Raw genomic sequence first — 22,862 nt, forward strand, 5'->3', positions numbered from 1 at the left:
GCTGCTTCTCTAAGCGCCGGGGACGTTACAAGGTGATCAGGGGGTCCCTCGGGGGGCTCCCAGTCTTCATCCCCATTTTCCGGATGAGGGAACTGAGGCGCAGAGAAGTGAAGCGACTTGCCCAAAGTCACCCAGCTGACGGTTGGCGGCGCCGGGATTTGAACCCAGGACCTCGGACTCCAAAGCCCGGGCTCTTTCCACTGAGCCACGCTGCGGAGGAGGAGGAGGAGGAAGAAGAAGAGGAGGAGATGTTGGGCGACGGCTCGCTGGCCTGGCCGGGCCCAGTCCACCCCCCAAATATGTCAGCGGGGCCTAAGATGTTCTTACAACAACAACAACAACAACAACAACAACAACAACAGCAACAACAACAACAACAGCAACAACAACAACAACAACAAAACAGCCCCAAGTAGAGCCAGTCAATCAGCCTGTCAGTCCACCGTATTTATGGAGCACCTTCGGTGTGCAGAGCACTGGATGAAGCGCTGCGGAGAGTCAATCAATCAATCAATCGTATTTATTGAGCGCCTACTGCGTGCAGAGCACTGTACTAAGCGCTTGGGAAGCACAATAGAACAATCTAACAGACCCAGAGGCGGCGGGGGGCGGGAGTTGGCGTTCAGGACACACATCCACAGATAGACACACCTTCTAGACTGTGAGCCCGTTGTTGGGTAGGGACCGTCTCTATGTGTGGCCGACTTGGACTTCCCAAGCGCTTAGTACAGTGCTCTGCACACAGGAAGCGCTCAATAAATGCGACTGAATGAATAATAATAATGGTATTTGTTAAGCGCTTGCTATGTGCAAAGCACTGTTCTAAGCGCTGGGGAGGTTACAAGGTGAGCAGGTTGTCCCACCTGGGGCTCACAGTCTTAATCCCCATTTTACAGAGGAGGGAACTGAGGCACAGAGAAGTTAAGTGACTTAATTTAAGTGACTAAATACACAGAGACACACACACATACAGACACAGAGACAGAAACACTGACAGATACACAGACACACACATAGACAAACACACACAGACACAGACACACACAGAGACAGACACAAACAGAGACGAACACACAGACACATACAAAGACACACACACACACACACACACAGAGACAAACATACGGAGAATGTAGACACAGACACACAGAGACAGACACAGAGAAAGACACACAGAGACAGACACAGAGAAAGACACACAGACACACAAAGACACACAAAGACACATAGAAAGATTCAGACACACAGAGACAGACACACACATAGATACACAGACACACAATGACAGTGACAGACACACACAGCCCCACACAGAGACAGACGCAGAGACAGACACACAGAGAAAGACACAAACACACACACAGACACACAGAGACAGCCACAGGGAAAGACACACAGACACACAGAGAAAGACACACAAAGACACATAGAAAGATTCAGACACACAGAGACAGACACACACATAGATACACAGACACACAATGACAGTGACAGACACACACAGCCCCACACAGAGACAGACGCAGAGACAGACACACAAAGAAACACACACACAGACACACAGAGACAGCCACAGAGACAGACACGGACACACAGAGACAACCACAGAGACAGGCACACAGAGAAAGACACAGACACACAGAGACAGAGAGACACAGAGATACAAAGAGACAGACACACACAGCCCCACACAGAGACAGACACACAGAGAAAGACAGTGACAGACACACAGCCCCACGCAGAGACAGACACACAGAGAAAGACACGGACACACAGAGACACACAGAGACAACCACAGAAACAGGCACACAGAGAAAGACACAGACAGACACACACAGCCCCACACAGAGACAGACACACAGAGACAGCCACAGAGACACACAAAGACAGACACACACACAGAGATACACAGAGACAGACACACAAAGACAGTGACAGACACACACAGACAGACGCAGAGACAAACAGAGACAGACACACAAAGACAGTGACAGACACACACAGAGACAGACACACACGCAGCCCCACACGGAGACGCAGGGACAGACACACAGAGAAAGACACAGACACGGACAGACACACAGCGATACACAGAGACAGACACACAGGGAAAGACAGTGACAGACACACACAGCCCCACACAGAGACACACACAGACACAGATACACACACACACACAGAAAGACAATGACGGGCCCACACAGTCAGAGACACACAGACAGTGACAGACCCACACAGAGACACACAGACACAGACGACACACAAACAGTGACACACACACAGCGATACACAGAGACAGACACACAAAGACACACACACACACACACAGCGATACACAGAGACAGACACACAGGGAAAGACAGTGACAGACACACACAGCCCCACACAGAGACACACACAGACACAGATACACACACACACACAGAAAGACAATGACGGGCCCACACAGTCAGAGACACACAGACAGTGACAGACCCACACAGAGACACACAGACACAGACGACACACAGTGACACACACACACAGCGATACACAGAGACAGACACACAAAGACACACACACACACACACACAGAGAAAGACAGTGACGGGCCCACACAGGCCCACACAGAGACACACAAAGACAGTGAGACACACAGGGAAAGACAGTGACAGACACACACAGCCCCACACAGAGACACACACAGACACAGATACACACACACACACACACACACACACACACACACACAGAAAGACAATGACGGGCCCACACAGTCAGAGACACACAGTGACAGACCCACACCGTCAGAGACACACAGACACAGACGACACACAAACAGTGACACACACACAGCGATACACAGAGACAGACACACAAAGACACACACACACACACACACACACACACACAGAGAAAGACAGTGACGGGCCCACACAGGCCCACACAGAGACACACAAAGACAGTGAGACACACAGGGAAAGACAGTGACAGACGCACACAGCCCCACACAGAGACACACACAGACACAGATACACACACACACACACACACACACAAAGACAGTGACGGGCCCACACAGTCAGAGACACACAGATAGTGACAGACCCACACAGTCAGAGACACACAGAGACAGACGACACACAAACAGTGACACACACACACAGCGATACACAGAGACAGACACACAAAGACACACACCACACACACAGAAAGACAGTGACGGGCCCACACAGGCCCACACAGAGACACACAAAGACAGTGAGACACACAGGGAAAGACAGTGACAGACACACACAGCCCCACACAGAGACACACACAGACACAGATACACACACACACACACACACACACAGAAAGACAATGACGGGCCCACACAGTCAGAGACACAGGGACACACAGACGACACACAAACAGTGACACACACACACAGCGATACACAGAGACAGACACACAAAGACACACACACACACACAAAGCCAGTGACGGACCCACACAGGCCCACACAGTCAGAGACACACAAAGACAGTGACAGCCCCACACCCTCAGGGACACACAAACACACACACACACACGTTGTGTGGCCCACGTGCGCACAGAGCCCCCTCGTGGCGGCGCCCCCCCCCGTCGCGCACGCGCAGACAGACGCACACGGTGGGGGAGGGGCGAGGCCTGACGGGGCCTCTGTTTCCCCCTCGGCGGGCAATGGCGGAGGCCTCCCCTACCTGCGCTCCTCGGGAGGACGACGACGAGGAAGAGGAGGAGGAGGAGGAGGAAGAAGAGGAGGAGGAGGAGGGCGCTGAGGCGGCTGAGGAAGAGCAGGGGTGTGTGTGTGTGTGTGTTTGTGTGTGTGTGTGTGTGGGTGTGGGGGGGGCGGGCCCAGGCCGGTTCTTCGTGCGCGCGCACACACGGGCGCGAGGCCCCGCCCCCTTCCCCCCCCTCACCTCCCCCTTCCCGCTGCACGTGCTCCCGCCCCGCCCACCGCCCGAGCGCATGCGCGCCCCACCCCCCTGAGCGCGTGCGCACCGGAGCGCATGCGCGTCCCACCTCCTGAGCGCGCACCACCTCCAGGGCGCATGCGCGTCCCACCTCCTGAGCGCCTCCGCGCCCCACCGCCTTAGCGCATGCGCGCCCCACCTCCTGAGCGCGTCCCACCTCCTGAGCGCGTGCGCGCCCCACCTCTTGAGCGCATCCCCGCCCCACCGCCTGAGCGCATGCGCGCCCCACCTCCCGAGCGCATTCAGTCATTCACTCCTTCATTCAATCAATCGTAATTATGGAGCGCTTACTGTGTGCAGAGCACTGGACTGAGCGCTTGGGAAGGACAAGTTGGCAGCATATAGAGAGACAGAGAACAAAACAAAACATATTAACAAAATGAAATAAAGAGAATAAATATGTACAAATAAAATAAATAGCGTAATAAACACATATGTGCATATATCCAGGTGCTGTGGAGAGGGGAAAGAGGTAAGGCGGCGGGGGGGGGGGGGTTAGGGAGAGAAAGGAGGGGGAGAGGAAGGAGGGGGGGGTCAATCAATCAATCAATCGTATTTATTGAGTGCTTACTGTGTGCAGAGCACTGTACTAAGCGCTTGGAAAGTACAAGTTGGCAACATATAGAGACAGTCCCGACCCAACAGCTGGCTCACAGACTAGAAGGGGAAGACAGAGAACAAAACCGAACATACTAACAAAATAAAATAAATAGATATGTACAAGTAAAATTAATAAATAGAGTAATAAATATATACAAACATATATACAGGTGCAGTGGGGAAGGGAAGGAGGTAAGATGGGATGGAGAGGGGGGCGAGGGGGAGAGAAAGGAGGGGGCTCAGTCTGGGAAAGCCTCCTGGAGGAGGTGAGCTCTCAGTAGGGCCTTGAAGGGAGGAAGAGAGCTAGATTTGCTCATTCATTCATTCATTTAATCGTATTTATTGAGCGCTTACTGTGTACACAGCACTGGACTAAGCGCTTGGTAGGTACAAGTTGGTAACATCTAGAGACGGTCCCTACCCGACAACGGGCTCACAGTCTAGAAGGGGGGCACCGATGACAAAACATATTAACAAAATCAAATAAATAAGAATATGTACAAGTAGAGTAATAAATCTGTACAAACATATATATATATATATACACACAGGTGCTGTGGAGAGGGGAAGGAGGTAAGGCGGGGGGATGGGGACTGTGAGGCCACTGTTGGGTAGGGACCGTCCCTATACGTATTCTCCACCCCCCCATCTTACCTCCTTCCCTTCCCCACAGCACCTGTATATATGTTTGCACATATTTATTACTCTATTTATCTTACTTGTACCTATCTATTCTATTTATTTTATTTTGTTAGTATGTTTGGTTTTGTTCTCTGTCTCCCCCTTCTAGACTGTGAGCCCACTGTTGGGTAGGGACCGTCTCTAGATGTTGCCAACTTGTACTTCCCAAGCGCTTAGCACACTGCTCTGCACACAGTAAGCGCTCAATAAATACGATTGATTGATTCCCAACCGCCTAGTACAGTGCATACTTACCCCGCCCCCTCCCGCACGCATGCGCGCCCGCCCTGCGCCGCGCGAACTTACACGGACCCCCTCCGAGCGCATGCGCACTTACACCGCCCCCTTCCGCGCGCATGGGCACTCTACCGCCGCACATATTTGCACCGCCCCCCTTCTGCGCGCACGCGCATGCGCTATGCCGCCCGCCCGCCGGCGCCCTCTAGCCGCCGGGCCCGGAGCTCATTCATTCATTCATCCATCCATCCATCCATCCATCCATCCAATCAATCAATCAATCAATCGTATTTATTGAGCGCATACTGTGTGCAGAGCACTGTACTAATAGCTTGGGAAGTACAAGTTGGCAACATATAGAGACAGTCCCTACCCAACAGTGGGCTCACAGTCTATCCATCCATCCATTCGTTCAATCAATCAATCGTATTTATTGAGCGCTTACTGTGTGCAGAGCACTGTACTAAGCGCTTGGGAAGTACAAGTTGGCAACATATAGAGACAGTCCCTACCCAACAGTGGGCTCACAGTCTAAAATTCCTCCTTCGGCTCCTCGAGGACCATCGATCCCGGGGGTTGTCCCGGCGGACCCCATGCACCCGGAAGGCATCCGTGCCGAGGACCAGGCCGGCCGTGCGTCCCGTGGCGAAGCCTGGATTGGGATGACCAGGCCCAACGCCCTCCCCCAGAGCGGCAGAGTCCGTGGAGCGCAGTGGTACGGGGGGCTCGACGAGGGGGGTCCCGTCGCTTAGCTCATCCCAACCCCCCCCGAACGTCCCGTCGGGCCTCCACGGCGGGCAGCGGCCCGGCTCACGGCCCGGCGGCGGACATCCCCCGGGCGAAAAACGAGACGCTCTTGTCCTGGATTTTATACTGGTAGATCTGAAGGGGCTCCCGCTTCGCTTTCAGCCAGGGTGGCCCCCGGCGCCTGATGGTCAGCTGCGGAGACGGGGAGGGAAATCAATCAATCAATCAATCGTATTTATTGAGCGCTTACTGTGTGCCGAGCACTGGACTAAGCGCTTGGGAAGGACAAGTCGGAAACACATAGAGACGGTCCCTACCCGACAGCGGGCTCACAGTCTAGAAATGGTTGGCGGGACCACCTCGGTCTTTCTCTTCCCGGGCCGCCCGTCCAACCGTTTTCCCCCCTTGGGCCCTGCCCGGTTGGCGGATTCTCCGCCGGGGTGGGAAGTCAATCAATCAATCGTATTGATTGAGTGCTTACTGTGTGCAGAGCACTGGACTAAGCGCTTGGGAAGTCCAAGTTGGCGACGTATAGAGACAGTCCCTACCCAACAGCGGGCTCACAGTCTAGAAGGGGGAGACATTCATTCATTAATTCATTCAATCGTATTTATTGAGCGCTTCCTGTGTGCAGAGCACCGGACTAAGCGCTTGGGAAGTCCAAGTTGGCAACATCTAGAGACGGCCCCTACCCAACAGTGGGCTCACAGTCTAGAAGGGGGAGGCATTCATTCATTAATTCATGCAATCGTATTTATTGAGCGCTTCCTGCGTGCAGAGCACCGGACTAAGCGCTTGGGAAGTCCAAGTTGGCGACGTATAGAGATGGTCCCTACCCAACAGCGGGCTCACAGTCTAGAAGGGGGAGACATTCATTCATTAATTCATGCAATCGTCTTTATTGAGCGCTTCCTGCGTGCAGAGCACCGGACTAAGCGCTTGGGAAGTCCAAGTTGGCGACGTATAGAGACGGTCCCTACCCGACAGTGGGCTCACAGTCTAGAAGGGGGAGACATTCATTCATTAATTCATTCAATCGTATTTATTGAGCGCTTCCTGTGTGCAGAGCACCGGACTAAGCGCTTGGGAAGTCCAAGTTGGTGACGTCTAGAGACGGCCCCTACCCAACAGTGGGCTCACAGTCTAGAAGGGGGAGACATTCATTCATTCATTCATTCAATCGTATTTATTGAGCTCTCCCCTCGATGGAAACGGTCCGTCTCCGTGCCCGTTGAGGCCCACCTCCGCACCCCCCGGGGGGCCCAGGCTACCTGCCCGTGGACGTCCTCGCAGAAGCCGGTGGCCAGGCCCTCGGCCCGGAGGATCAGGCCGCTCTGGTGGCCCAGGGCGTTGACCAGCAGGTCGTTCTCCTCGTCCTCGCCGTCGCCGCCGTCGTGCGCCAGGACCACCACGTTGCCCTGCGGAGCGCCGGGGGGATGGGGGACGGGCGGTGAACGGCCTGGCGAGCGGGGGGTCGGGGGACCCCGGACCCGACCGTGCTGCCCCACTTTGGGCCTCTCCAGCTTTAATAATAGTAAGCGCTTAACAAATACCAACATCATTATTATTATTATTATTATTATTATTATTATTAAAATGGGGACGAAGACTGTGAGGCCCCCCCCCCCCCCCCCCCGTGGGACCACCCGATTACCCTGTATCTTAGAACGGTGCTTGGCACATAGTAAGCGCTTAACAAATACCAACATTATTATTATTATTATTATTATTATTATTATTAAAATGGGGACGAAGACTGTGAGCCCCCCCACCCCCATGGGACCACCCAATTACCTTGTATCTTAGAACGGTGCTTGGCACATAGTAAGCGCTTAACAAATACCAACAATATTATTATTATTATTATTATTAAAATGGGAACAAAGACTGTGAGCCCCCCCACCCGTGGGACCACCCGATTACCTTGTATCTTAGAACGGTGCTTGGCACATAGTAAGCGCTTAACAAATACCAACATTATTATTATTATTATTATTGTTATTATTATTAAAATGGGGACGAAGACTGTGAGCCCCCCCACCCGTGGGACCACCCGATTACCTTGTATCTCAGAACAGTGCTTGGCACATAGTAAACGCTTAACAAATACCAACATTATTATTATTATTATTATTATTATTATTATTATTATTATTATTATTAAAATGGGGACGAAGACTGTGAGCCCCCCCACCCCCATGGGACCACCCAATTACCTTGTATCTTAGAACGGTGCTTGGCACATAGTAAGCGCTTAACAAATACCAACATTATTATTATTATTATTATTATTATTATTAAAATGGGGACGAAGACTGTGAGCCCCCCCCCCCCCCCAACGTGGGACCACCCGATTACCTTGTATCTTAGAACGGTGCTTGGCACATAGTAAGCGCTTAACAAATACCAACATTATTATTATATTGTTATTATTACTATTATTATTATTACGAAGACTGTGAGCTCCCCCCTCCATGGGACCACCCGATTACCTTGTATCTTAGAACGGTGCTTGGCACATAGTAAGCGCTTAACAAATACCAACGTTATTATTATTATTACGTGCCAAGCACTGTTCTAAGATACAGGTAATCGGGTGGTCCCATGGTGGGGTGCTCACAGTCTTCATCCCCATTTTCCAGAATGAGGTAACTGAGGCCCAGAGAAGTGAAGTGCCCTGCCCCAAGTCACCCAGCTGACAACTGGCGGGGGCCGGGATTTGAACCCATGACCTCGGACTCCAAAGCCCGGGCTCTTTCCACTGAGCCATGCTGCTTCTCACTTAGAACAGTGCTTTGCACATAGTAAGCACTTAATTAATATCATCAATCACCTTGTAACCTCCCCAGCACTTAAAACAGTGCTTTGCACATAGTAAGCGCTTAATAAATATCATCAGTCACCTTGTAACCTCCCCAGCGCTTAGAACAGCGCTTTGCACATAGTAAGTGCTTAATAAATATCACCATCAATCAATCAATCACCTTGTAACCTCCCCAGCACTTAGAACAGTGCTGTGCACATAGTAAGCGCTTAATAAATGCCATTAAAAAAAAAAAAAAACAGTTTACCGTCCTCTCCCAAGCGCTCAGTACGGCCCTGTGTACACAGTAAGCGCTCCACAAATACCACTGACCAATGGATTGACCAGGGACACCAAGAACGATGAAGAGAATAATAATGATGGCATTTGTTGAGCGCTTACTATGTGCAGAGCACTGTTCTAAGCACTGGAGGGGATACAAGGTGATCAAGCTGTCCCACGGGGGGCTCCCAGTCTTCATCCCCATTTTCCAGATGAGGGAACTGAGGCCCAGAGAAGTGAAGTGACTTGCCCAAGGTCACACAGCAGACATGTGGCGGAGGCGGGATTCAAACCCGTGACCTCGGACTCCAAAGCCCGGGCTCTTTCCACCGAGCCACGCTGCTTCTCAATGCCTGTGGCCATTTGTTGCCAACTTGAATGTTGCCAACTTGTACTTCCCAAGCGCTTAGTACAGTGCTCTGCACACAGTAAGTGCTCAGTAAATACGATTGAATGGATGAATTTGTAACCTCCCCAGCGCTTAGAACAGTGCTTTGCACGTAGTAAGCGCTTAATAAATGCCATTAAAAAAAAAAAAACCCAGTCTACCATCCTCTCCCAAGCGCTCAGTACGGCCCTGTGCACACGGTAAGCGCTTCACAAATACCACTGACCGATGGATTGACCAGGGACCCCAAGGACAATGAAGGGAATCAATCAATCAATCGTATTTATTGAGCGCTTACTGTGTGCAGAGCACTGTACTAAGCGCTTGGGAAGTCCAAGTTGGCAACATCTAGAGACGGTCCCCTACCCAACAGCGGGTTCACAGTCTAGAAGGGGGAGACAGGAAACAAAACACATTAACAAAATAAAATAAATAGAATAGTAAATATGGACCAGTAAAATAAAGTAATAAATTCATTCATTCATTCAATCGTATTTATTGAGCGCTTACTGTGTGCAGAGCACTGGACTAAGCACTTGGGAAGTCCAAGTTGGCAACATAGAGAGACGGTCCCTACCCAACAGCGGGCTCACAGTCTAAAAGGGGGAGACAGACAACAAAACAAAACGTATTAACAAAATACATAGAATAGTAAATCTGGACAAGTAAAATAGAGTAATAAATTCATTCATTCATTCATTCAATCGTATTTATTGAGCGCTTACTGTGTGCAGAGCACTGTAATAAGCGCTTGGGAAGTCCAAGTTGGCAACATCTAGAGCCGGTCCCTACCCAACAGTGGGCTCACAGTCTAGAAGGGGGAGACAGACAACAAAACAAAACATACTAACAAAATAAAATAAATAGAATAGTAAATATGGACTAGTAAAATAGAGTAATAAATTCATTCATTCATTCAATCGTATTTATTGAGCGCTTCCTGTGTGCAGAGCACTGGACTAAGCGCTTGGGAAGTCCAAGTTGGCAACTTCTAGAGACGGTCCCTACCCAACAGTGGGCTCACAGTCTAGAAGGGGGAGACGGACAACAAAACATATTAACCAAATCAAATAAATAGAATAATAAATATGGACCAGTAAAATAGAGTAATAAATTCATTCATTCAATCGTATTGATTGAGCGCTTCCTGTGTGCAGAGCACTGGACTAAGCGCTTGGGAAGTCCAAGTTGGCGACGTATAGAGACGGTCCTTACCCAACAGCGGGCTCACAGTCTAGAAGGGGGAGACATTCATTCATTCATTCATTCAATCGTATTGATTGAGCGCTTACTGTGTGCAGAGCACTGGACTAAGGGCTTGGGAAGTCCAAGTTGGCGACGTATAGAGACGGTCCCTACCCAGCAGTGGGGCTCACAGTCTAGAAAGGGGAGACATTCATTCATTCATTCATTCATTCAATCGTATTGATTGAGTGCTTCCTGTGGGCAGAGCACTGGACTAAGCGCTTGGGAAGCCCAAGTTGGCAACATCTAGAGACGGTCCCTACCCAACAGTGGGCTCACAGTCTAGAAGGGGGAGACATTCATTCATTCATTCATTCAATCGTATTGATTGAGCGCTTACTGTGTGCAGAGCACTGGACTAAGTGCTTGGGAAGTCCAAGTTGGCGACGTATAGAGACGGTCCCTACCCAGCAGTGGGCTCATAGTCTAGAAAGGGGAGACATTCATTCATTCATTCATTCATTCATTCAATCGTACTGATTGAGCGCTTCCTGTGTGCAGAGCACTGGACTAAGCGCTTGGGAAGTCCAAGTTGGCGACGTATAGAGACGGTCCCTACCCAACAGTGGGCTCACAGTCGAGAAGGGGGAGACATTCATTCATTCATTCATTCATTCAATCGTATTGATTGAGCGCTTCCTGTGTGCAGAGCACTGGACTAATCGCTTGGGAAGCCCAAGTTGGCAACATCTAGAGACGGTCCCTACCCAACAGTGGGCTCCCAGTCTAGAAGGGGGAGACATTCATTCATTCATTCATTCATTCATTCAATCGTATTGATTGAGCGCTTACTGTGTGCAGAGCACTGGACTAAGCGCTTGGGAAGCCCAAGTTGGCGACGTCTAGAGACGGTCCCTACCCAACAGTGGGCTCACAGTCGAGAAGGGGGAGACATTCATTCATTCATTCATTCAATCGCATTGATTGAGCGCTTCCTGTGTGCAGAGCACTGTACTAAGCGCTTGGGAAGTCCAAGTTGGCAACATCTAGAGACGGTCCCTACCCAACAGTGGGCTCCCAGTCTAGAAGGGGAATGACGAGGCCCACCCCTCCCGGAGGCCCCGGCGGCTTGGGGCGGCCCGTTACCTTCAGCCGGCGGCACACGGTGACTCTACAGGAGTGGATGAAGTCCAGTACAGCGACGGGGGCCAGGCCCAGGCTGAGCAGGACGCTCAGGTCATCCACCAGCAGCGCCGGGCGACTCGGGGAGCCGGTGGCATCGTCCGGGGGCATCAGGGCCCGGCGCACGAAGTCCGAGAGCGGCCGCAGGTCCCGGCTCCCGCCCCTGGATGCGCAGAGGGGACAAATGGCCGGCGAGGGAGAAATCGCGGCGCCCCAATCAATCCATCAATCGTATTTATTGAGCGCTTACTGTGTGCAGAGCACTGGACTGAGCGCTTGGGAAGTCCAAGCTGGCAACATCTAGAGACGGGCCCTACCCGACAGCGGGCTCACAGGCTAGAAGGGGGAGACGGACGACAAAACCAAACATACTAACAAAATAAAATAAATAGAATAGATAGGTACAAGTAAAATGAATAAATAGAGTAATAAATATGTACAAACATATATACAGGTGAGGCAGGCCCACGAGGAGGGTCAGTGTAAGGGGTGGTGGGGGGACCGACTATATGTATATATTTACATATGTATATATACATATATATGTATATATGTTTGAACAGATTTATTACTCTATTTTACTTGTACATATTTACTCTTATTATTATTATTATTATTATTAATGACATTTATTAATCAATCGTATTCAGCGCTTACTAAAATTAAGCGCTTAAATTAATAAATCTTAATTTAACCAATTGTACTTCCCAAGTGCTTAGTACAGTGCTCTGCACACAGTAAGCGCTCAGTAAATATGATTGAATGGATGATGATGATGATGATGGCATTTGTTAAGTGCTTACTATGTGCAAAGCACTGTTCTAAGCGCTGGGGGGATACAAGGTGATGAGGTGGTCCCCCGTGGGGCTCACAGTCTTCATCCCCATTTTACCGATGAGGGAACTGAGGCTCAGAGAAGTTAAGTGACTTGCCCAAGGTCACACAGCTGGGATTTGAACCGGGCCAGGCTCTTTCCACTGAGCCGCGCTGCTTGTCTCAGTGACCTCATTTGGAAAATGGGGATAATAATAATAATAATAATAATGATGGCATTTGCTAAGCGCTTACTATGTGCAAAGCACTGTTCTAAGCGTTGGGGGGATAAAAGGTGATCAGGTTGCCCCACGATTAATTTGTAACCTCCCCAGCGCTTAGAACAGTGCTTTGCACATAGTAAGTGCTTAATAAATGCCATCATTTATTATTTATTTATTTTTATTATTAAAGATATTGTTTATTATTTATTATATTAAATATAATTAAAGTTATTTATTCTTATTTATTTATTTATTTATTCATCACCATTTAAGATTGTGAGCCCCCCGTGGGACAACCTGATCCCCTTGTAACCTCCCCAGCGCTTAGAACACTGCTTTGCACATAGTAAGTGTTTAATAAATGCCATCATTTATTATTTTATTTATTTATTTTTATTATTAAAGATATTGTTTATTATATTGAATATAATTAAATATATTATTTATTCATATTGATTTGTTTATTTATTCATCATCATTTAAGATTGTGAGCCCCCCGTGGGACAACCTGATTACCTTGTAACTTCCCCAGCGCTTAGAACAGTGCTTTGCACATAGTGCTTAATAAATGCCATCATTTATTATTTATTATTTTATTTATTTGTTTTTATCATTAAAGATATTATTTATTATATTAAATATAAGTAAATACATTATTTATTTATATTTGTTTATTTATTCATCATCATTTAAGATTGTGAGCCCCCCGTGGGACAACCTGATTATTACCTTGTAACTTCCCCAGCGCTTTGAACAGTGCTTTGCACATAGTAAGCGCTTAATAAATGCCATCATTTATTATTTATTATTTTTATTTATTTTTTATTATTAAAATATTATTCATTATTTATTATATTAAATATAATTAAATAGATCATTTATTTATTTATGTACCCATCATCATTTAAGATTGTGAGCCCCCCGTGGGACAACCTGATCACCTTGTAACTTCCCCAGCGCTTAGAACAGTGCTTTGCACATAGTAAGCGCTTAATAAATGCTATTATTATTATTATTATTATTATTATTATTATTATTATCTAGCTTTACTTCTATTTCTTCTGATGACTGGACACCCGTCCGCATGTTTTGCTTTGCTGTCCGTCTCCCCCTTCTAGACCGTGAGCCCGTCGCTGGGCAGGGACCATCTCTGTACCTTGCCGACTTGGACTTCCCAAGCGCTTAGTACAGTGCTCTGCACACAGTAAGCGCTCAATAAATACGACTGAATGAAGAAATGACTCACCTGATAAAGGGAAGGGGGTGGGACGGCTCCTCGGATCCGGAGAGGGCCCCGGCAGTGGACTTGAGGCCTTCGAAGAAGACCAGCTGGCCCCGCTCCTTGGCCGCAGCCAGGCTGACCCCCTGGAAGGAGGAAAAAAATTGGGTGACACGATAATGAGGGTATTTCTTAAAGACGGCATTTATTAAGCGCTTACTATTTGCAAAGCACTGTTCTAAGCGCTGGGGAGGTTACAAGGTGATCAGGTTATCCCATGTGAGGCTCCCAGTCTTCATCCCCATTTGACAGATGAGGTCACTGAGGCCCAGAGAAGTGAAGTGACTCGCCCAAAGTCACCCAGCTGACAACTGGCGGAGCCGGGATTCGAACCCATGACCTCGGACTCCAAAGCCCGGGCTCTTCCCACTGAGCCACGCCGCTATGTGCGAAGCACTTTTCTAAGCACTCAAGGTGATCAGGTTGTCCCTTGTGGGGCTCCCGGTCTTCATCCCCATTTTAATCATAATAATAATGATGATGGTATTTGTTAAGCGCCTACTATGTGCAAAGCACTGTTCTAAGCGCTGGGGAGGTTACAAGGGGATCAGGTTGTCCCACGGGGGGCTCCCAGTCTTCATCCCCATTTGACAGATGAGGTCACTGAAGCCCAGAGAAGTGAAGTGAATCCCCCAAAGTCACCCAGCTGACAACTGGCGGAGCCGGGATTCGAACCCATGACCTCGGACTCCAAAGCCCGGGCTCTTCCCACTGAGCCACGCCGCTATGTGCGAAGCACTTTTCTAAGCACTCAAGGTGATCAGGTTGTCCCTCGTGGGGCTCCCGGTCTTCATCCCCATTTTAATCATAATAATAATGATGATGGCATTTATTAAGCGCTTACTATGTGCAAAGCACTGTTCTAAGCGCTGGGGAGGTTACAAGGGGATCAGGTTGTCCCACGGGGGGGCTCACAGTCTTCATCCCCATTTGACAGATGAGGTCACTGAGGCCCAGAGAAGTGAAGTGACTCCCCCAAAGTCACCCAGCTGACAACTGGCGGAGCCGGGATTCGAACCCATGACCTCCGACTCCAAAGCCCGGGCTCTTCCCACTGAGCCACGCCGCTATGTGCGAAGCACTTTTCTAAGCACTCAAGGTGATCAGGTTGTCCCTCGTGGGGCTCCCGGTCTTCATCCCCATTTTAATCATAATAATAATGATGATGGTATTTGTTAAGCGTTTACTATGTGCAAAGCACTGCTCTAAGCGCTGGGGAGGTTACAAGGTGATCAGGTTATCCCATGTGAGGCTCACAGTCTTCATCCCCATTTGACAGATGAGGTCACTGAGGCCCAGAGAAGTGAAGTGACTCGCCCAAAGTCACCCAGCTGACAACTGGCGGAGCCGGGATTCGAACCCATGACCTCCGACTCCAAAGCCCGGGCTCTTCCCACTGAGCCACGCTGCTATGTGCGAAGCACTTTTCTAAGCACTCAAGGTGATCAGGTTGTCCCTCGTGGGGCTCCCGGTCTTCATCCCCATTTTAATAATAATAATAATAATGATGATGGTATTTGTTAAGCGCTTACTCTATGTGCAGAGCACTGTTCTAAGCGCTGGGGAGGATACAAGGTGATCAGGTTGTCCCGCGTGGGGCTCCCGGTCTTCATCCCCATTTTAATAATAATAATAACAATAATGATGGTATTTGTTCATTCATTCATTCATTCAATCGTATTTATTGAGCGCTTACTGTGTGCAGAGCACTGGACTAAGCGCTTGGGAAGTCCAAGTTGGCAACGTATAGAGACAGTCCCTACCCAACAGTGGGCTCACAGTCTAAAAGGGGGTGACTCTCAGAGCCCTCCCCCCGCCACCGGCCCCCCAAAAGAACGCTCCAGCGCTTAGAACAGTGCTTTGCACGTAGTAAGCGCTTAATAAATACCATTATAAAAAGAAAAAAAAAACGCTCAGCAGATAGCCCCAGCCTCTTACCAGCTTCTGTGCGACGATGTTATAATGGCTGAAGGACTGGAGAAGGGCCACGAAACACACCTTACAACCGGCTGGAAAAGACATCGGAGGGTCAGTCAATCGTATTCAACAATAAGGGCATTTGTTAAGCGCTTACTACGTGCAAAGCACTGTTCTGAGCGCTTGGGAAGTACAAGTAGGCAACCTAAATCAATCAATCGTATTTATTGAGCGCTTACTGTGTGCAGAGCACTGGACTAAGCGCAGACGGTCCCTACCCAGCGCTGGCCGCAGAGCGTTCATTCATCATCATCGTCGTCAATCGTATTTATTGAGCGCTTACTGTATATATATGCATATATACCTGTATATATGTATATATGGTTGTACATATTTATTACTCTATTTATTTATTTATTTATTTTACTTGTACATTTCTATCCTATTTATTTTATTTTGTTGGTATGTTTGGTTCTGTTCTCCGTCTCCCCCTTTTAGACGGTGAGCCCACTGTTGGGTAGGGACTGTCTCTATGTGTTGCCAATTTGTACTTCCCAAGCGCTTAGTACAGTGCTCTGCACACAGTAAGCGCTCAATAAATACGATTGATTGATTGATTGATTTATTACTGTGTGCAGAGCACTGTACTAAGCACTTGGGAAGTACAAATTGGCAAATATAGAGACGGTCCCTACCCAACAGCGGGCTCACAGTCTAGAAGGGGGAGATAGAGAACACAACCAAACATATTAACAAAATAAAATAAATAGGATAGATATGTACAAGTAAAATAGAGCAATAAATATGTACAAACATATATACGGATATATACATATATACAGTATATATAGGCTCAGTAAAATCAATAAATTGAGTAATAAATATGTACAAACATATATACATATATAGATATATACATATATAGATATATACATATATACAGTACATACATATATACAGTATAAATCCATCAGTCGTATTTAGTGAGCGCTTACTGTGGGCAGAGCACTGTACTAAGCGCTTAGTGAAGGGGGCGGCCAGATGCGTGATGAGCGGGGGTGGGGCCAGGGGCAAAGGAAGCGGGCACCACGGAGAGTAATAATGGGGATGAAGACTACGAGCCCCCCGTGGGACAACCTGATCACCCTGTAACCTTCCCAGCGCTTAGAACAGTGCTTTGCACATAGTAAGCGCTTAATAAATATATTCTTATTATTATTAAGAATAATATCTTAACATATAGTTAAGACTGTCTTCTCTTAGGGGAAGCAGCGTGGCTCAGTGGAAACAGCCCAGGCTTTGGAGTCAGAGGTCATGGGTTCAAATCCCGGCTCCGCCACTTGTCAGCTGGGTGACTTTGGGCCAGTCGCTTCCCTTCTCTGGGCCTCAGTTCCCTCATCTGGAAAATGGGGATGAAGACTGGGAGCCCCCCGTGGGACAACCTGATGACCTTGTATCTACCCCAGCGCTTAGAACCGTGCCTGGCACATAGTAAGCGCTTAACAAATACCAACATTATTATTATTATTATAAAGGCTCAGGGTGGGAAGGCCTCCTGGAGGAGGTGAGCTCTCAGTAGGGCTTTGAAGGGAGGAAGAGAGATAGCGTAATTATTATTTCGATTACTGTGACGCAGCCGGGGCCACAACCGTGGCCATCCTGAGACCCAGTCCAAAATAATCGCCCTCCCCTTCGGCGGTGCCTTGCTGGACGTCCGACCGGGGGGGTGGGAGTGTTGAGGAAGCCCCTCTCGGCCGGTGAGCCTGACATTATACTCGTACACACCCATTCTATTGATTTTATTTTGTGAATATGTTTGGTTTTGTTCTCTGCCTCCCCCTTCTAGCCTGTGAGCCCACTGTTGGGTAAGGCCTGTCTCTATATGTTGCCAACTTGTACTTCCCAAGCGCTTAGTCCAGTGCTCTGCACACAGTAAGCGCTCAATAAATACGATTGATTGATTGATTGATATTACTATCTGCTCCCACGCTTAACACAGTGCCTGTGACGTAGTAAGCGCCTAAGAAATGATATTAAAAGGAGAAGGCTCCAGGATCCTTCTAGACGGTGAACCCACTGTGGGTAGGGACCGGCTTCTCTATGTTGCCAACTTGGACTTCCCAAGCGCTCAGTACAGTGCTCTGCACACAGTAGGCGCTCCATAAATACGATTGATTGATTGATATTATTATCTGCTCCTGCGCTTAACACAGTGCCTATGACGTAGTAAGCGCCTAAGAAATGATATTAAAAGGAGAAGGCTCCAGGATCCTTCTAGACGGTGAACCCACTGTGGGTAGGGACCGGCTCTCTATGTTGCCAACTTGGACTTCCCAAGCGCTTAGTCCAGTGATCTGCACACAGTAAGCGCTCAATAAATACGATTGATTGATTGATTGATATTACTATCTGCTCCCGCGCTTAACACAGTGCCTGTGACGTGGTAAGCGCCTAAGAAATGATATTAAAAGGAAAAGGCTCCAGGATCCTTCTAGACGGTGAACCCACTGTGGGTAGGGACCGGCTCTCTATGTTGCCAACTTGGACTTCCCAAGCGCTCAGTCCAGTGCTCTGCACACAGTAAGCGCTCAATAAATACGATTAATTGATTGATTGATATTACTATCTGCTCCCGCGCTTAACACAGTGCCTGTGACGTAGTAAGCGCCTAAGAAATGATATTAAAAGGAGAAGGCTCCAGGATCCTTCTAGACGGTGAACCCACTGTGGGTAGGGACCGGCTCTCCATGTTGCCAACTTGGACTTCCCAAGCGCTTAGTCCAGTGCTCTGCACACAGGAAGCGCTCAATAAATACGATTGATTGATTGATATTATTATCTGCTCCCGCGCTTAACACAGTGCCTGTGACGTAGTAAGCGCCTAAGAAATGATATTAAAAGTAGAAGGCTCCAGGATCCTTCTAGACGGTGAACCCACTGTGGGTAGGGACCGGCTCTCTGTGTTGCCAACTTGGACTTCCCAAGCGCTCAGTACAGTGCTCTGCACACAGTAGGCGCTCAATAAATACGATTGATTGATTGATTGATATTATTATCTGCTCCCACGCTTAACACAGTGCCTGTGACGTAGTAAGTGCCTAAGAAACGATATTAAAAGGAGAAGGCTCCAGGATCCTTCTAGACGGTGAACCCACTGTGGGTAGGGACCGGCTCTCTATGTTGCCAACTTGGACTTCCCAAGCGCTCAGTACAGTGCTCTGCACACAGTAAGCGCTCAATAAATACGATTGATTGATTGACCATTTTACGGGCACCGGTGGTGGCAGGGGACGGGAGGACCCGCTCCCGAAGGCTTTTCTGCCCACCTGCCAGTCCCCCAGGGCACTGAACGCAACGCCCCCCAACCCAAAAAACCCCTCAATCCACCCCACCTCCGTCGGCCCGATACCTCTGAGGTAGAAGGAGAGAAAGTGATGCACGAGGAAACTGCCATCCGTCTTGACGTCGCAGAGGAGCGTGAGTGTCCCCTGAAAGAGGGCACAGAGAGTGTAACGAAGGCGGGTGGGAGATGTCCAGCGCTTAGAACGGTGCTTTGCACATAGTAAGCGCTTAATAAATGCCATCATTATTATTATTATTATGCCCATATTTACTATTCTATTAATTTTGTCAATGACGTGCATCTAGCTTTACTTCGATTTATTCTGACGACTTGACACCTGACCACGTGTATTGTTTTGTTGTCTGTCTCCCCCCTTTAATAAGGCCCTACTGAGAGCTCACCTCCTCCAGGAGGCCTTCCCAGACTAAGCCCCCTTCCCTCCTCTCCCCCTCGTCCCCCTCTCCATCCCCCCCCATCTTACCTCCTTCCCTTCCCCACAGCACCTGTATATATGGATATATGTTTGTACAGATTTATTACTCTATTTATTTTACTTGTACCTATCTATTCTATTTATTTTATTTTGTTAGTATGTTTGGTTTTGTTCTCTGTCTCCCCCTTTTAGACTGTGAGCCCGCTGTTGGGTAGGGACCGTCTCTAGATGTTGCCAACTTGGGCTTCCCAAGCGCTTAGTTCAGTGCTCTGCACACAGTAAGCGCTCAATAAATATGATTGATTGATTCCCCACAGCACCTGTATATATGTTGGTACCTATTTATTACTCTATTAATTTATTTATTTTACTTGTATATATCTATTCTATTCATTTTATTTTGTTAATATGTTTTGTTTTGTTCTCTGTCTCCCCCTTCTCGACTGTGAGCCCGCTGTTGGGTAGGGCCCATCTCTAGATGTTGCCAACTTGGACTTCCCAAGCGCTCAGTACAGTGCTCTGCACATAGTAAGCGCTCAATAAATACGATTGATTGATTGATATTATTATCTGCCCCCGCGCTTAACACAGTGCCTGTGACGTAGTAAGCGCCTAAGAAATGATATTAAAAGGAGAAGGCTCCAGGATCCTTCTAGACTCTGAACCCACTGTTGGATAGGGACCGTCTCTAGATGTTGCCAACTTGGACTTCCCGAGCGCTTAGTACAGTGCTCTGCACACAGTAAGCGCTCAATAAATACCATTGATTGATTGATATTATTATCTGCCCTGGCGCTGAACACAGTGCCTGTGACGTAGTAAGCGCCTAAGAAATGAGATTAAAAGGAAAAGGCTCCAGATGTTGCCAACTTGGACTTCCCAAGCGCTTAGTCCAGTGCTCTGCACACAGTAAGCGCTCAGTAAATATGATTGAATGAATGAATGAACGAATATCTATTACTCTATTTTACTTGTCCATATTTACTGTTCTATTTATTTGATTTTGTTAATATGCTTTGTTTTGTTGCCTGTCCCCCCTTCTAGACTGTGAGCCCGCTGTTGAGTAGGAACCGTCTCTACATGTTTCCAATTTGTACTTCCCAAGCGCTTAGTACAGTGCACTGCACACAGTAAGCGCTCAATAAGTATGGTTGACTGATTGATGGATCCCGTTTTGTCCCCCCACCCGAAAACTACAAGTCCCAGCATGCCTCGCGGCCCCCCCCACCGCGCGGGCCGCGGTGCATGCTGGGCGATGTAGTCGGAGAGGGGCCCCGCGGAGCGCCGCTTCCGCCCGCCCCGCCCGGCGGCTTCACCTCCTCGGGCTTGTCCGGGGAGGCGTCCAGCAAGTTGTTGAGCTCCGGGAACATCGTGGGCTCCGACAGGCCGGAGGGTCGTAGAACTCGAACTCAGGGCCCCACCGGCGGTCGCGCTACGGCGACTCACGAGGGACGGAAATCAACGGAAATTGCGCGCGCGCGCGCGTGCTCTAGTAGGGCCCCGCCCCCTTTGGAGCCGCGCGTGCGCACTGGTAGGCCCTGCCTCCTCAGGGGCCGCGCATGCGCTTTAATTTTCCGCGCGTGTGCTGTAGCAGGGCCCCGCCCCCTTGGGGCCGCGCGTGCGCCTTGGTAGGCCCTGCCTCCTCTGGGACCGCGCATGCGCTGTATCAGGGCACCGCCGCCTTGGGGGCCGCGCGTGCGCCCTGGTAAGGCCCTGCCTCCTCTGGGACTGCGCATGCGCTGTGGTATTTCCGCTTGCTATGTGCAAAGCACTGGTCTAAGAGCTAGGGAAGTTACAGGGTGATCAGGTTGTCCCACGGGGTGCTCACAGTCTTCACCCCCATTGTACAGATGAGGGAACTGAGGCCCGGAGAAGTGAAGTGACTGGCCCAAAGTCACACAGCTGACAATAATAATAATAATGATGGTATTTGTTAAGCGATTACTATGTAATAAATAAATACAATTATTATTTATTATTCATTTATGTACTATTATTATCTGCGAAGCACTGTTCTAAGCGCTGGGGTAGATACAAGGTGATCAGGTTGTCCCACGGGGGGCTCACAGTCTTCATCCCCATTTGACAGATGAGGGAACTGAGGCCCAAAGTCACACAGCTGACAATAATAATAATAATAATGATGGTATTTGTTAAGCGATTACTATGTAATAAATAAATAAAAGCATTATTCTTATTCATTATTATGTGCAAAGCACTGTTCTAAGCAGTGGGGTAGATACAAGGTGATCAGGTTGTCCCACGTGAGGCTCACAGTCTTCATCCCCATTTTACAGATGAGGGAACTGAGGCCCAGAGAAGTGAAGTGGCTGGCCCAAAGTCACACAGCTGACAATAATAATAATAATAATAATAATGATGGTATTTGTTAAGCGATTAATATTTAATAAATAATTAAATAATATCATTATTTATTTATGCATTATTATTATGTGCAAAGCACTGTTCTAAGCGCTGGGGGAGATACAAGGTGGTCAGGTTGTCCCACGGGGGGCTCACAGTCTTCATCCCCATTTTACAGATGAGGGAACTGAGACAAGGAGAAGTGACTGGCCCAAAGTCACCCAGCTGACAATTGGCGGAGTCGGGATTTGAACCCATGACCTCTGACTCCCAAGCCCGGGCTCCTTCCACTGAGCCACGATGCTTCTAATTATTATAATTATGGTACTTGTGAAGCAGCGTGGCTCAGTGGAAGGAGCCCGGGCTTGGGAGTCAGAGGTCATGGGTTCAAATCCCGCCTCCGCCAA

At 48.7% G+C, this 22,862-nt stretch overlaps 1 protein-coding gene across 2 annotated transcripts; it reads right to left on the reverse strand.

Annotated features, from left to right (window-relative positions):
* Positions 1-5,968: 5,968 nt before the first annotated feature.
* Positions 5,969-21,570, reverse strand: ELP6 (elongator acetyltransferase complex subunit 6). Of its 2 annotated transcripts, none has more exons than XM_038755869.1 (7): positions 21,408-21,570; positions 19,725-19,803; positions 16,337-16,407; positions 14,366-14,484; positions 12,047-12,245; positions 7,514-7,660; positions 5,969-6,434 (listed from the first exon to the last, which is right to left on the reverse strand). In XM_038755869.1, exons 1-7 carry the CDS (start codon positions 21,459-21,461, stop codon positions 6,306-6,308), a joined length of 798 nt encoding a protein of 265 aa, XP_038611797.1. In that variant the 5' UTR covers positions 21,462-21,570; the 3' UTR covers positions 5,969-6,305. The 2 variants fall into 2 exon arrangements, with proteins under 2 accessions (XP_038611797.1, XP_038611796.1); XM_038755868.1 differs by having other exon boundaries at positions 7,514-7,783.
* Positions 21,571-22,862: the final 1,292 nt, after the last annotated feature.

Source organism: Tachyglossus aculeatus, chromosome 13 (genome assembly GCF_015852505.1).
Source record: "Tachyglossus aculeatus isolate mTacAcu1 chromosome 13, mTacAcu1.pri, whole genome shotgun sequence".
In the NCBI taxonomy this organism is placed as follows: domain Eukaryota; kingdom Metazoa; phylum Chordata; class Mammalia; order Monotremata; family Tachyglossidae; genus Tachyglossus; species Tachyglossus aculeatus.

Excerpts from the sequence above, each read along its gene's own strand:
- ELP6 (XM_038755868.1), bottom strand. The coding sequence starts at position 21,461 with ATGTTCCCGGAGCTCAACAACTTGCTGGACGCCTCCCCGGACAAGCCC. Across the intron at positions 12,246-14,365 it reads CACCCCCTTCCCTTTATCAG|GGGCGGGAGCCGGGACCTGC; the intron begins GTGAGTCATTTC and ends CTGCGCATCCAG. Across the intron at positions 6,435-7,513 it reads GCGAGGACGTCCACGGGCAG|CTGACCATCAGGCGCCGGGG; the intron begins GTAGCCTGGGCC and ends CCGTCTCCGCAG.